Source organism: Syngnathoides biaculeatus, unplaced genomic scaffold, assembly GCF_019802595.1.
Source record: "Syngnathoides biaculeatus isolate LvHL_M unplaced genomic scaffold, ASM1980259v1 ctg182_pilon_pilon, whole genome shotgun sequence".
Lineage (NCBI taxonomy): Eukaryota > Metazoa > Chordata > Actinopteri > Syngnathiformes > Syngnathidae > Syngnathoides > Syngnathoides biaculeatus.
Window position 1 is genome coordinate 4,356 of NW_026907440.1, and position 15,113 is coordinate 19,468.

The 15,113-nt window shown below is 47.9% G+C and overlaps 1 protein-coding gene across 1 annotated transcript; it reads right to left on the bottom strand.

The window, feature by feature from the left end:
* Nucleotides 1-10,165: 10,165 nt before the first annotated feature.
* Nucleotides 10,166-14,209, bottom strand: LOC133497147 (piwi-like protein 1; the record flags this gene model as incomplete). Its single annotated transcript, XM_061813312.1, has 8 exons — nucleotides 10,166-10,589; nucleotides 11,126-11,249; nucleotides 12,443-12,551; nucleotides 12,631-12,828; nucleotides 13,054-13,134; nucleotides 13,275-13,695; nucleotides 13,819-13,947; nucleotides 14,112-14,209. Coding segments are annotated over 8 exons (1,282 nt in total), but the record flags the coding sequence as incomplete, so codon positions are not given.
* Nucleotides 14,210-15,113: the final 904 nt, after the last annotated feature.

A 15,113-nucleotide genomic window follows, 5' to 3' on the forward strand; every position in this document is an offset into this window, starting at 1 on the left:
GACAAGATTCGAGAGAGCAGACTTCGATGGTTTGGACATGTTCAGAGGCGAGAGAGTGAGTATATTGGTAGAAGGATGCTGAGGATGGAGCTCCCAGGCAAAAGAGCGAGAGGAAGACCAAAGAGAAGGTTTATGGATGTGGTGAGGGAAGACATGAGGGCAGTTGGGGTTAGAGAGGAAGATGCAGGAGATAGGCTAAGATGGCAAAAGATGACACGCTGTGGCGACCCCTAACGGGACAAGCCGAAAGGAAAACAAGAAGAGTAGATCAAAAGCCCTGAAAAGTACAGGTCAATACGTGTCTGTGGCGCAATTGGTTAGCGCGTTCGGCTGTTAACTGAGAGGTTGGAGGGTCGAGCCCACCCAGTGACGTCTCCCCAATTTAATAATTACGTGTCTTTTGAAGGATGTCACTAGATCAAAAGCCCCGAAAAGTGCAGGTCAGTACATCTCTGTGGTGCAGTTGATGAGTGTGTTCGGGTGTTAACTGAGAGGTTGATAGTTTGAACCCACCCAAGGACGTTCGCCCTATGTAATAGTGACCTGGTTTTCGGAGGAACCTGATTCTGTTTGATCTCTCACTTGAAACGAAATTGGATTGCATGAAGTTTTCTTTCTTACTTTCACCGGAAGGAAGGAACATCCTCCAAAAGCCAGGCGAATTTTGAAGACATCCCTGGGTGGGCCCGAACCACCAACCTCTCAGTGAACAGCCAAACGCACTACCCAATTGCGCCACAGAGACGCAGTTAGCTGTACTTTTTCGGGCTTTTGATCTACTAACATCCTACAAAAGCCAGGTAAATGTCACATTGGGGAACCGTCCCCGTGTGGGCTCAGGTGTTACAAGTGTTACAACAATGAAACAATAAAACACTTTGGTCTCTAAATTCAGATTTTATGCTTCTAACATTTATTGTCAATATTCTAAGGGTCATAGGAATGATTTTAAAAGTTTAAAACATACAACGCATCTTCAATTAAAAGCTGTTGGAAAGGAGCCTGTTGTCGTATTTCTAGGGAATTAAGATTTTCTTTTCTGTCAGTAATTTGGGCCTTTTCATGTCATGCTCCTGGATTCCCGCCAGGGCTGGGCGTGGCCAGCTAATCTGAAGGTGCACACCTGCGCCTCATGACCTTTGATTAGACCCAGTACATATAGGACCCGGGGGACGACAGATACTCCGCTAGATCGTTGCTCTTCATGCCTCGTTCCCGCATTCCTGCTTTCTCGACTTCTGACCTCCGTGCACCGATCCACGCCTGTTCATTGACCACCCTCGTAAGCCCATTCGTACTGGTACTACGAATTGTTTGGACTGTCTACCTGATCTCAGACCTCGGACCGAATAAAGGTTTCCTCTGTACTGTCTGCTGTCTCTGGAGTCGTGCATTTGGGTCCACCCTTGAGCCCCGCATCGTGACAGAACGATCTACCAGAACATGGACCAAGCCGACTCTGAAGCCATTCGCCGTGCGCTGCAAGTGCAGGGCAAACGCCTGGGTGAGCAAGAGGCTTCTCTCCAGGGTATGACTCACCAGATCCAGGAGCTCTGCACCCAGCTGGAACCGTGGCTAGCCTCCCAAGCTAGCGCGGCCGCTCCTGTGCCTCTCCGTGCCACCATCACTCCGCTCTCACGACCAGAGCGGTTCTCAGGCGACTCCGGTAACGTTAAGCCCTTCCTGGCGCAGTGCGATCTCAACTTTGAGCTGCAAGCTCCCGCTTTTCCCACGGACCGCTCCCGGGTCGCCTTCGTCATTTCCCACATGACAGGGAGGGCGGAGGCATGGGCCACCGCCGAGTGGAGCCGTAACTCGGAGACCTGCCGCTCATGGGCGAGCTTCGTCTGCGCGCTCACCCAGGTGTTCCAGTATGCGGCTCCGGAACGCCAGGCGGCGTCGTCACTCATGACAATTCGCCAGGGGCATCGCCGCGTGTCCGACTACGCCATCGAGTTCCGGATTCGGGCTGCCGAGAGCCGCTGGAATGAGGAAGCCCTCCATGACGCGTTTTACGAGGGACTGTCCCCACAGATCCGTGGTCACCTCGTGGCCATGGATCTTCCGCCTTCGCTTAACTCCCTCATCGCATTGGCCCTCAAGGTGGACCAGCGCCTCACTGTGCAGAGGCAGATGGAGGACCTGGGGGAGGAGGAGAGGGAGAGTTGCAGTCCGGTTGCTTCCGCTTCTCGGCCACCCGTGTTGTCAGCTTCATCGGAACCCATGCAAGTGGAGGTCCTTGGCGGCTCAGCGGAGGAGCGCTTACGTCGGCGACGAGAGGGACGCTGTTTTTACTGCGGGCGTTTGGGACACTTGATCGCCCGCTGCCCGACTCGACCAGGGCACTCTGACATCAGGATCTCTGCTCCGGTGAGTGTGCGGTACACCGCGGCGGGGTCAGGGAGGTCCCTTCTTCACCTCACCTTGGGAACGGACTCCTGTTCATGCACTGTGACGGCCTTCATAGATTCTGGGTCGGAAGCTAACCTGATGAATCCCCGCGTGGTCGAGGAGCTGGGGGCAGCAACCTTCCCCACGCAACGGTTTCGTCACGCCTATGCTGCCAACGGCAAGTTCCTTTGTCGGGTTACACATCTCACTCAGACGCTACGTATGAGCTTCCCGGACGCTCACTCGGAGCGTATTAGCTTTCATGTCTTCGACGCACGTAGTAGCGACATCATCTTGGGCAGCCCGTGGCTCAAAGAACATAATCCGCACATAGATTGGACCACGGGTCAGGTCAAGACTTGGGGAGAGGACTGTCTCAGTCGCTGTTTCGCTGTCCGGAGAGACAGGGGTATTGAAGTTGCGCCGGTTCGGCTAACAGAACCTAGTACTGTCCTGGACCTGACCGCAGTGCCCTCCTGTTACCATGACCTACGGGAGGTCTTCTCTGAATCTAAAGCAAAGTCTCTGCCGCCACATCGGTCATACGACTGCGCGATTGAACTCCTGCCAGGCACCTCTCCTCCCAGAGGGAAACTGTTCTCTTTAACAGGACCAGAGCATCAAGCCATGAGGGACTACATCGAGGACTCGCTGGCAGCCGGACTCATTCGCCCCTCATCCTCACCAGACGGTGCGGGGTTTTTTTTTTTGTCAAGAAGAAGGACTCCACTCTGCGACCCTGCATCGACTACCGAGGACTGAACGACATCACAGTCAAGAACAGGTACCCTTTGCCGCTTATCTCTACAGCATTCGAACTCCTCCAGGGAGCCCGGATCTTCACCAAGCTCGACTTGCGCAGCGCTTACCATCTGGTGCGGATTCGGGAAGGGGATGAGTGGAAGACGGCGTTCAACACCCCCACAGGGCACTATGAGTATCTTGTGATGCCCTTTGGACTGACAAACGCTCCGGCCGTCTTTCAGAACTTCATTAACGACGTGCTTCGGGAGTTCCTGAACAGATCTGTCTTTGTTTATCTGGATGACATTCTCATCTTTTCAGCAGACCTAACCTCGCACATTCAACAAGTCAGAGAGGTGCTCCGGCGTCTTCAGCAGCACCAATTATACGTGAATATGGATAAGTGTGAGTTCCTTCGGGCATCCGTGTCCTTCCTGGGCTTCGTCCTGGCTGAGGGAGAGATACGGATGGATCCCGGGAAGGTCGACGCGGTGCTGCGGTGGCCTACCCCCACCAACAGGAGGGACGTGCAGAGGTTTTTGGGATTTGCCAATTTCTATAGGAAATTCATAAGGAACTTCAGTTCCGTGGCCGCTCCTCTGCATTCGCTCACCTCGCCACGTACCCCCTTCGACTGGTCCGGGACCTGCCAGGAGGCCTTCAGCAGGCTCAAGGCAAGTTTCACTACTGCTCCCGTTCTCATTATTCCGGACCCAGATAACCAGTTTGTGGTGGAGGTGGATGCATCGAATTCAGGAATCGGAGCAGTCTTGTCGCAGAGGAGTCCCAGGGATGGAAGGATCCACCCGTGCGCGTTCCTGTCTAGAAAGTTGACCCCGGCAGAGAGGAACTACGACGTGGGAGATAGAGAACTGCTGGCGGTCAAGAGCGCGTTGGAGGAGTGGCGGCACTGGCTGGAGGTTCTCGCAAGTACCGTTCGTTGTCTTCACTTCGTCACCGGCCTGCCGCCTTCACAAGGGAACACAGTGGTGCTGTCCGTAGTGGACCGTTTTTCCAAGATGGTCCACTTCGTGCCGCTTCCGAAGATCCCGTCGGCCAAGCAGACAGCCCAGTTGGTATTAGACGAGGTCGTCCATTACCACGGCCTACCCCAGGACATCGTTTCGGACAGGGGTCCACAATTCAGCGCCCGTTTCTGGAAGGAGTTCTGCAACCTCATCGGCGCTTCTGCAAGTCGGACATCGGGTCATCACCCCGAGTCTAATGGCCAGACTGAGAGGATTAACCAGGAATTAGAGACCGGTCTTCGATGTCTGGCATCCAGGGACCAGAGCACGTGGAGCCAGCACATCAAGTGGGTGGAGTATGCCCACAATTCTCTACCCTCCGCTTCAACAGGTATGGCTCCACTCCATGTCGTGCATGGCTACCCTCCGTCCCTGTTTCCTCCACTGGTCACAGACTCCGCAGTTCCGTCAGCCCTGGCCGTGGTGCGATGCTGCAAACGGACCTGGGAAGCAGCACGGAGGACACTGCTGCGCATGAGCAGCGCCTACAAGGCCGCAGCAGACCGCAAGAGAAGGGCCGCACCGAAGCTCAGAGTGGGACAGAGAGTGTGGCTCTCCACCACTGCGGACGGAATCCCGCAAACTTGCTCCCAGGTTCGTTGGCCCGTTCCCGGTTTCCAAAGTTATTAACCCGGTCGCCGTCTCGTTGAAACTGCCCAGGTCGATGAGGGTGCACCCTACATTTCACGTCAGCAGACTTCGCCCGAATCGGACATCGTCGCTGGCTCCTCCGCTCAAATCCCCCCCGCGCCCCCGCATGGTCGACGGTGGGTTGGTGTATACTGTGCGCCGGTTGCTGTCTTCCCGTCGCAGAGGAAGGGGGGTCCAGTACCTGGTGGACTGGGAGGGATATGGCCCGGAGGAGCGCTCTTGGATCCCCTCCCGCTTCGTCGTGGACCGCTCCCTCATCAGGGACTTTCACGCGGCTCACTCTGATGCTCCTGGGCCGTCCAGAGCCGGCCGTTGAGGGGGGGGGGGTACTGTCATGCTCCTGGATTCCAGCCAGGGCTGGGCGTGGCCAGCTAATCTGAAGGTGCACACCTGCGCCTCATGACCTTTGATTAGACCCAGTACATATAGGACCCGTTCCCGCACTCCTGCTTTCTCGACTTCTGACCTCCGTGCACCGATCCACGCCTGTTCATTGACCATCCTCGTAAGCCCATTCGTACTGGTACTACGAATTGTTTGGACTGTCTACCTGATCTCAGACCTCGGACCGAATAAAGGTTTCCTCTGTACTGTCTGCTGTCTCTGGAGTCGTGCATTTGGGTCCACCCTTGAGCCCCGCATCGTGACATTTCACTGTTTTTATTTTGTACTCTTGGTGTTGGTCTTTCCTGCATTCTTTTATTCATAGTGTTTCGGCGTTTTGGTGTTGAATACAAAAGAATGTTTAAAGAGGAGAGTTCATTTGGTGAACGTGAGGGAAATATTCTTGATTCATTTTAGCTGTCTGAGTTTGGGGGCCTTCCTTTTTTTCCTGAGACTCTCGAAGACCAAGAGGAGAGTTCTGATTTAAAAATGTAATTCCAAAAGAGCCACACAATACTTTTAAAACTAAATACAAGTGTATTTGTGCATTTTGTGTAAAAACAACACTTTAAGAGTACAATTAGTCTCTAAATTCATTTAGTAGGTCTTATTTATTCTGTGCAGGAAGAGGATGCAGTGACCCTGGTGCGCCATTCTTGCACTTGGCGAGCCAACAACCGTTTGACGCAACCTAAACCATCCTGCTCTCCCAAACAGACTTCAGGACCTGTCATGATGGCTGTCCATGAAGTCCTCCTTGTCAGGGGCGTGATGCACTCAACATGACCCCGACTAGGTTGTGGCACCCCTGAGTCAGTGAGTAATCTCTTCTGGGAGTGCAGTTCTGTCGTAGACCTGTGGGCGACAGCCAGGCACCTTCAATTCCCTTACTTACTTGCCCGCGCATGGATATGTGCTTGACACGAGGTCAGTAGTTCTTAATCTAGGTTTTATCAAACCCTATGGGTTCAGCAGAGCCTCTATCACGAAGGTCAAGACACACCTGACTCATCATGTTAATTTGTGATGACATGCCCCACTTGCCCATCACTGGCTGCAGAGGATCAGGTTACGTTGCTTGGCCAATCAGTACCGTGAGGAATTTAGTGGGCTCAGTCGTCAATTTGAAGTTTGATAATATGATGTCCGAAAATAATGCAGCCCTATGGGGGCACAAACCAGTGCAATCTGTAGGCCGGTCCCAAGCCCGGATAAATGCAGAGGGTTGCGTCAGGAAGGGCATCCGGCGTAAAAACTGTGCCAAACAAATATGAGCGTTCATCTAAAGAATCCCATACCGGATCGGTCGTGGCCCGGGTTAACAACGCCCACCCCCGGCACTGCTAACCTACAGGGCGTCGGTGGAAATTCAGCTACTGTGGGTCGAAGACAAAGAAGAGGAGGAAACCGGATCCAGCGTCAGAAGAAAAAGAGGAATGCACAGAGCCTACAACTGAGTGTAGGGACTTTGAATGTTGGGACTATGACAGGAAAAGCACAGGAGTTGGTTGACATGATGATTAGGAGAAAGGTTGATATTCTGTGCATCCAAGAGAGCAGGTGGAAAGGTAGTAAGGCTAGAAGTTTGGGAGCAGGGTTTAAATTATTCTACCACGGAGTAGATGGGAAGAGAAATGGAGTAGGGGTTATTTTAAAGGAAGAGCTGGCTAAGAATGTCTTGGAGGTAAAAAGAGTATCAGATCGAGTGATGAGACTAAAATTTGAAATTGAGGGTGTTATGTATAATGTGGTTAGCGGCTATGCACCACAGGTAGGATGTGACCTAGAGTTGAAAGAGAAATTCTGGAAGGAACTAGATGAAGTAGTTCTGAGCATCCCAGACAGCGAGAGAATTGTGATTGGTGCAGATTGTAATGGACATATTGGTAAAGGAAACAGGGGCGATGAAGAAGTGATGGGTAAGTACGGCATCCAGGAAAGGAACTTTGAAGGGCAATTGGTGGTGGACTTTGCAAAAAGGATGGAGATGGCTGTAGTGAACACTTATTTCCAGAAGAGGGAGGAACATATAGTGACCTGCAAGAGCGGAGGTAGAAGCACGCAGGTGGATTATATTTTGTGTAGACGATGTAATCTGAAGGAGGTTACTGACTGTAAAGTAGTGGTAGGGGATAGTGTAGCTCGACAGCATAGGATGGTAGAGTGTGGTATGACTCTGGTGGTGGGTAGGAAGATTAAGTAGACAAAGGAAGAGCAGAAAACCATGTGGTGGAAGTTGAGAAAGGAAGAATGTTGTGCGGCCTTTCAGCAAGAGGTAAGACAGGCTCTCGATGGACAGCACAAGCTCCCGGAAGACTGGACAACGACAGCCAAGGTAAACAGAGAGACAGGCAGGAGAGTACTTGGTGTGTCTTTTGGTAGGAAAGGGGAGAAGGAGACTTGGTGATGGAACCCAAAATACAGGGAGTCATACAAGGAAAGAAATTAGCGAAGAAGAAGTGGGATACTGAGAGGACTGAGGAGAGGCGAAAGGCGTACATCGAGATGCGACGTAGGGAAAAGGTAGAGGTGGCAAAGGCTAAACAAGAGGCGTATGAAGACATGTACACCAGGTTGGACACGAAAGAAGGAGAAAAGGATCTCTACAGGTTGGCTAGAAAGAGGGATAGAGATGGGAAGGATGTGCAGCAGGTTCGGGTGATTAAGGATAGAGATGAAAATGTGTTGACTGGTGCCGGTAGTGTGCTAAATAGATGGAAAGAATACTTTGAGAAGTTGATGAATGAAGAAAATGAGAGAGAAGGAAGAGTTGAAGAGGCAAGTGTGAAGGACCAGGAAGTGGCAATGATTACTAAGGGGGAAGTCAGAAAGGCACTACAAAGGATGAAAAATGGAAAGGCAGTTGGTCCTGATGACATAACGGTAGAGGCATGAAGCAATTTGGAGAGATGGCTGTGGAGTTTTTGACCAACTGATTCAACAGAATACTAGCGGGCGAAAAGATGCCTGAAGAATGGAGGAAAAGTGTTCTAGTTCCCATTTTTAAGAACAAAGGGGATGGTCAGAGCTGTGGGAACTATAGAGGAATAAAGTTGATGAGCCACACAATAAAGTTATGGGAAAGAGTAGTGGAGGCTAGACTCAGGACAGAAGTAAGTATCTGTGAGCAACAGTATGGTTTCATGCCAAGAAAGAGTACCACAGATGCATTATTTGCCTTGAGGATACTAGTGGAAAAGTACAGAGAAGGTTAGAAGGAGCTACATTGTGTCTTTGTGGATCTAGAGAAAGCCTATGACAGAGTACCAAGAGAGGAACTGTGGTACTGCATGCGTAAGTCTGGTGTGGCAGAGAACTATGTTAAAATAGTACAGGACATGTATGATGGCAGCAGAACAATGGTGAGGTGTGCCTTAGGTGTGACAGAGGAATTTAAGGTGGAGGTGGGACTGCATCAGGGATCAGCTCTGAGCCCCTTCCTGTTTGCAGTGGTAATGGATAGGCTGACAGATGAGGTTAGACTGGAATCCCCTTGGACCATGATGTTCGCAGATGATATTGTGATATGCAGTGAAAGCAGGGAGCATGCAGAGGAACGATTAGAAAGATGGAGACATGCACTGGAAAGGGGAGGAATGAAGATTAGCCGAAGTAAAACAGAATATATGTGCGTGGATGAGAAAAGTGGAAGGGGAAGAGTGAGGCTACATGGAGAAGAGATAGCGAGGGTGGACGACTTCAAATATTTAGGGTCAACAATCCAGAGCAATGGTGAGTGTGGTAAGGAAGTGAAGAAACGGGTCCAAGTAGGTTGGAACAGCTGGCGAAAGGTGTCTGGTGTGTTACGTGACAGAAGAGTCTCTGCTCGGATGAAGGGCAAAGTTTATAAAACAGTGGTGAGGCCGGCCATGATGTACGGATTAGAGACGGTGGCACTGAAGAAACAACAGGAAGCAGAAATGGAGGTGGCAGAAATGAAGATGTTGAGGTTCTCGCTCGGAGTGAGCAGGTTGGATAGGATTATAAATGAGCTCATTCGAGGGACAGCCAAAGTTGGATGTTTTGCTGACAAGGTTCGAGAGAGCAGACTTCGATGGTTTGGACATGTTCAGAGGTGAGAGAGTGAGTATATTGGTGGAAGGGTGCTGAGGATGGAGCTGCCAGGCAAAAGGGCGAGAGGAAGACCAAAGAGAAGGTTTACGGATGTGGTGAGGGAAGACATGAGGGCAGCTGGTGTTAGAGATGAAGATGGAGGAGATAGGCTAAGATGGCAAAAGATGACACGCTGTGGCGACCCGTAAAGGAAAGGAAAAGAAGACATAAGCACATAGGAACCCAAATTATGCTGTGTTTGTGCACATTTCCTGGAGGATCACTCAATGAACCTGAGCTTTGACACACCGCTGGAATTACATTTCCTGGTTTTGAGATTGTGACTGTTCTCCTCTTGGCAAGGTTAGGTGGGGGAGTCAATGTGATGGTGGTTAGACCGGGTTGGTGTGAGTTGTGAAAGTGTCTTTGGACAATTTTCAGTCGAAGATATGTCACCCACTCCGTTATTGTCTGCTGCTTGGGTCCCTCCGATAATTTCCTTTATTAATAATTTCCTTTGTCAGATGGTTTCTGGTCTGCCATTTACAGGGTTCTGTCCTCTCTCCGATAGGCGTCTTTATTAGCCTGGTGAATTTGGGCAAATTTGGCATCGAACCATTGCTTGTTTTTACCAAACGTCTTTGTCGGGACATCAATATCTTTTGATTTTAATGTTTTGTTTCTTTATAGGAGCTCCTGACTGAACAAATTCAGATTCTAGAAGTAAAGATATCATGTTTGGAAGATGACATTAGAGCAGCCACGAAGGAAGATGTCGGAGAAAACCTGGGCCCAATAATTGAGATAAAGTATTCAGTTCTTCATATTTTTTAAAATAATTTAAAAGCATTGTTTATTAACTTTATGGCAAGCCTGAAAGCTTATTTAAAACCTCTTTTCAAATTGTCAGAGAGATGAGCTGGAGCTTGAAATTGGCTGCTTAAAAAAGGAACTGGCCTGCACAGTTGTCTGCTTGAAGGAGACTGAGGCCAATGTGGAGGCCAAAACACTGCAGCTTTCATCTTTTGAGCAGGAAATCACCCAACAAAAAGGACGACTGGAGCAACAGAACTTGCAGATTGAAGAGATTGTTCAAACCAAGGATCGCATTTCGAACGAGCTGTAAAAAGAAATCTCTGAGCAGAGAGAAAATGAAGGTAACAGTAGTTGGGAAAAATTGACAACCAATCACGTCTCAAGTAGAACACAAGGACACTCACTTGTTTATGTTTTCCGAAAATCTGAGAAGGCGTCCTGCCCTCTGTTCTGGGACCAGTTTGGTGTGCGCACTCAGGTCCTTCATGATGGTGTAGTCTGCTCGCATCTTGTCAGTCAGGCCTGAGAAAGAAACAAGCTGAACCAATAAGAACCCAGACCTTTTCCTCCTCTGAGAAAAATGATGTGCAGTGCACTATGGAACACATTTTTGGAGTTTGTTTTCAATGTGACGTGGACATCACACGTTTTTTCAGGACTATTTGAAAGCCCTTTATAACCAAGTGAGGCAACTGAGAAGAGATTCATATTTCCAATGTCACCCATGCTGGCCACCATTTTTTTAAATGTTGTCATGGACACACTTGCATTCAGTCACTTGAGTGGATCAGAATGTTGAGTAGATGTCAATGACTGTGCGCTCAGACAAAAAATCGGTGTAAGGCAATTTCAAGGACATTTGAAGATGGATTGGTGGTCCTTGTGGGTTAGTTTCTGTTTGGAACAAGTTCTTTGCTCACAAACTCAGACGTAAATGTCTCATTGCTGTTTTGAGGTAATCCAATTGTCACAAGGACTCAGGGTCAAGTTCAGGATTTGTGGAGCACCAACGTGTCAACCAAGTTCAGAGAATTTGACGTGCGTATTGTGGTGTGAACCTGTGAGGTAGCAAAGCTCTGGGATGAGCAAAGCTGGTCCAGGAGGTGTTTGACCTCGAGCAAGCCTCTTCACGCGGCTGACCAGGAGAACTTGATTGCTGTCTTGGATTTCCACACCATATCTCTAAAAAAATCATTCATACACATTAGATGGCTAACAGATTGAAAAACAAACACCAACCTCCAAGACTATTGAAAGACAATTCTTACTACTGTACTTTGAGATGGATTACAAGAGCAGTCACTCATATTTGACGAGCGCGTTGGCACCTGTGCGCCATCACACTCGCAAATCTGCAGTAGAAAAAAAGATATTGAAAGAAGTCACTTATTTTGTGTAGTCTCAAGATGAATTTACATGTTTATTTAATAAACGTTAACAAGCCTTCTCCAAAACAATCAGTATTCACCCGAAAACAGGAAATGCAATTTAACCATACTGAGCATGCACGGATGTTCGGCCCAAAGCGCATGTTCAGAGCTGTTTCACGTACTGCGAGCGCATTAGCGTCGAAAGTCATCAACATCATGAGCCATGTCAAAGGAAATTCAGTGACACCATGGGTGCTCAATGCTACGCAGTGTGGCGGCGTGCCCCCCCCCACGCCCCCAAAAAAGACGTTAGACTACTATCCACCTCGTCGCTTGATTCAAGTGTGGCCAATACGCATGCACATAAAGGTGCGTTCGAGCAAGCCAGCCTCCTATTTACGGCAGTCCCCCGATGCGATCCCCCCACCCCCTCTCCCACAACAATACATAATGATTGGCGAGAGGAATGTTTGTTACAATGTATCGCGAGCTTGTTGCCACGAGCGCCGATTATGTTGAAAAAACTTTCAGCATTTTCAAAACGTTGCAATTATAGACCCTTCATGTTTATTCCTTGACAGGCCAGTGCATTTAACTTTTCTTCAGATAAAGTTTGTCTGATCAAAAATTTTCATTGATAAAAAAATGTAAATACCGTTTAATATCATGCTCTACTAATATCAGTTGAAATTGGAAATCATCATTTCTGAATTTGAAATTTTTGTTTTCTATTTTAGTTATGAATTTGTTTATTTTATTTTTAATCTACAGTTATGTTATATCAATCCAGCAAGTTATTTTAAGGTCTTGAGATTCCATCCCTAATCACACCCGCAACTTTATCTGTGAGCATGACTGACCACACCCGTACATTTTTCAAATGTGAGCGACTGCTTGAAGTGCATCGCTAATGCTCTCAACGACCAATGCAACATTAACAGTCAATGTGACGAATTAATTTTTCTCCCTTTCAGGAGTTCGAGACTCGTCGTCGTGGCAACCAACGGTTTTGTAGTAGTTCTTGAAGGAGATGTCTGTGTCCTCCCTTGTAAACGTGTTGCAGGGTGTTTGATCCCAAGCAATGTCATCTATCCTGTGGGTTTTGTTGTTGTACCTAACATTGACAAACGCACTGTGAACAAACAAACAAATGTATGTCATTCGGGTTAGCTTAGGGTTAAAGTGCTTCTTACTCAGTGAGAACAATGAGTCCAACAAGCTCCTTGGCACAGACATCAGTGAAGGAATGAGGTCCACACCTCTGCCTCAGGTTGATCATAAAATCCAGAACAGTCTCACTACGCAGCACTTTGTGGCTCACATCGATACACAGCATGATGGCTGACTCGTACTCCAAGATGCCTGTTGTGTAGCCTGGCCATATGGTCAATCTGGGAGGGAAATAATTCTGAATCATGCACACATTAAACATTTGGGAAGAGCTCAAATATAATCCACTACTGAACTCGGTTTGTTCTGTTCTTGTAACTCAGAAAAAAAAGTTCATACAAGAACTCAGTTCTTGCAAAACATGTTAATCTACATTTAAGATCTTTTGTGAATTGTATTGTTAGCTTCAGAGCAATAAATAAAAAATAAATGAATAAAAATTTGACTTGTGCTGCAGGATGCTGAGTGGATCTTTGGCATCGTAATAATTGCGTCCAATCTGTTGCATGCCGAGGAGTCGCAGAATCCTTCAGAAAACATCAAAAACAATGTCATAATTGGACATTCCCGGACCAGCACATTTTGTGACAAACGTGAGAAAAAGCATTGAGTGAAAAAATGTTCAATCATAGCGAACCACATAGCACATGGGAACGCCAATGCTGACCTTCTGAATATAATGTACAACTGCAGGCAAACTGGTGACGTTGGAGGCAGTTCATTCGTCAGGGTCACAATGATCTCCACTTTCTCACCATTACCTGTCAAACTTTGCGGCACAGTCACCTGAACACATGGCACACATTGTGCCCGTTCATTTTCATGTGCTCTATCCGAGCCCAAATTGTCAATGTTGTCAATGTGTGCCGGCACCTTGTTAGGAAGTCTTTGCGGCATAAAGAGTATCCCTCCATCGAAGTAGTGAACATTGCCCAGAGTTCGCTCGTGCTGGAAGAGGAGGGCCGATCGAAGGCGACGGGACTCCATTGGTGGCTTGAAGTCCATGTGGTATTGGTATAGAACCCGTTGAGGGCGGGACAGGATATGAAAGAAGTTGGCAGACAACTGAATAGGAGAGACACTTGTTCCTGAAAACATATCAGCAGAGGATTAATTATTTACCCAACCACTAGTTACAGCCATTGTATCTATTTTTTTTTTTTTAAATGAAGACTGGAACAGAATGTTTGTGAGCGTTTAGAGGAGCATACCAGACTTTGAAGCTTTGACATGCTCCATCGTCTGTCGGGTGTTAACGCCGGCATCATTGAGGTCTCTTCTGCGTCCGCCTCTTTCTCCTATACTCACTTGTTGAAATCCAGCAGAGATCTCAAGAACCGCTAGAATAGCAGTCAGATACAAGGACCAGCAGTTGACGAAGTTCAAAGTACAGGTACACCACAGCACTCAGCATATTTGAGGGTTTGTTTGCATTTGACACGCAGACATGGCTTGAACAATTTGAAGCCAGCAATATTTCTATTACAAAAATATGACAACATACCTTCTTCAGAATAAGTTGCAGATTTCTGCCTGCCCTCGGCCAACCAGCCTGACCTCTGCTTGTTCTGAAACCTTTTGTGCTGGCTCTCGAGCCTGAATCTTGCAAGAGTATGAGGATTACAAGTTGCACATACCCTGATACATGTGATGGTTTTCTCATTTTAACTATTTTCAAATATTTTCTATGTGGCTGCACATTCAGCAGACTGAGAAGTATCAAGCAGATTTGTTGGCCTGCACTCGCTCTTCCAAATTCGACCATTTGGTTCTGCCACATTTGAACTCAAGACGACTCCACATGTGAAATGACTATTCAGCATCTAGATTCTGGCTAGTCCACATTTGACGTTTTATCGATTGGAGCTTTGAACTTTGATAATACCACATTTCAAGTTGCTTACCCCAGGTGCAGCAGTCTCCTGGCCACGCGCTCTGCCTTGTGATCGCGCACGTACTCGGCTTGCCATTTTCTCCTCGATGTTCTTTCTTTTCTTTTCAGCGTGTAAACACAACAGACCAAATCTCAAATGAGGTCAGTGTATTAAAATTACAATTATGCCAATATTCATCCATTGAGCTGAGGGACTGTGGAGGATCACGAGCAGCTCCAATGTCAGATAGCGATGACATGATGTCACACTCTCCTCACTGATGACGACATGAAAAAAGTCCAAACGTGATATAACATGTCACACTGACGTCAACGATGGAAATTTTCTCTGTGAGGGAAAACTTAAGAAAAAGCAAATGAAATGAGAAGACTCACTGAAGAGAAACATTTTCCCTGCTCAGTTTGTGGTCAGATTCTCTCCTCCGTATAGTTCTGATAAACACACCACGGGGTGTGTAGCCCACATATACTCACATACAGTTTAGACTTGTATCACATATTGTTTTCTAGTATCTGTTTATGCATCATCCTGTGTTGTGTATTGTTTTGTTTTGTTTTTTATAAGGCTGGATTGTCAGATCCTGATCATCTTGTCTCGATCGTGGTCTTGAT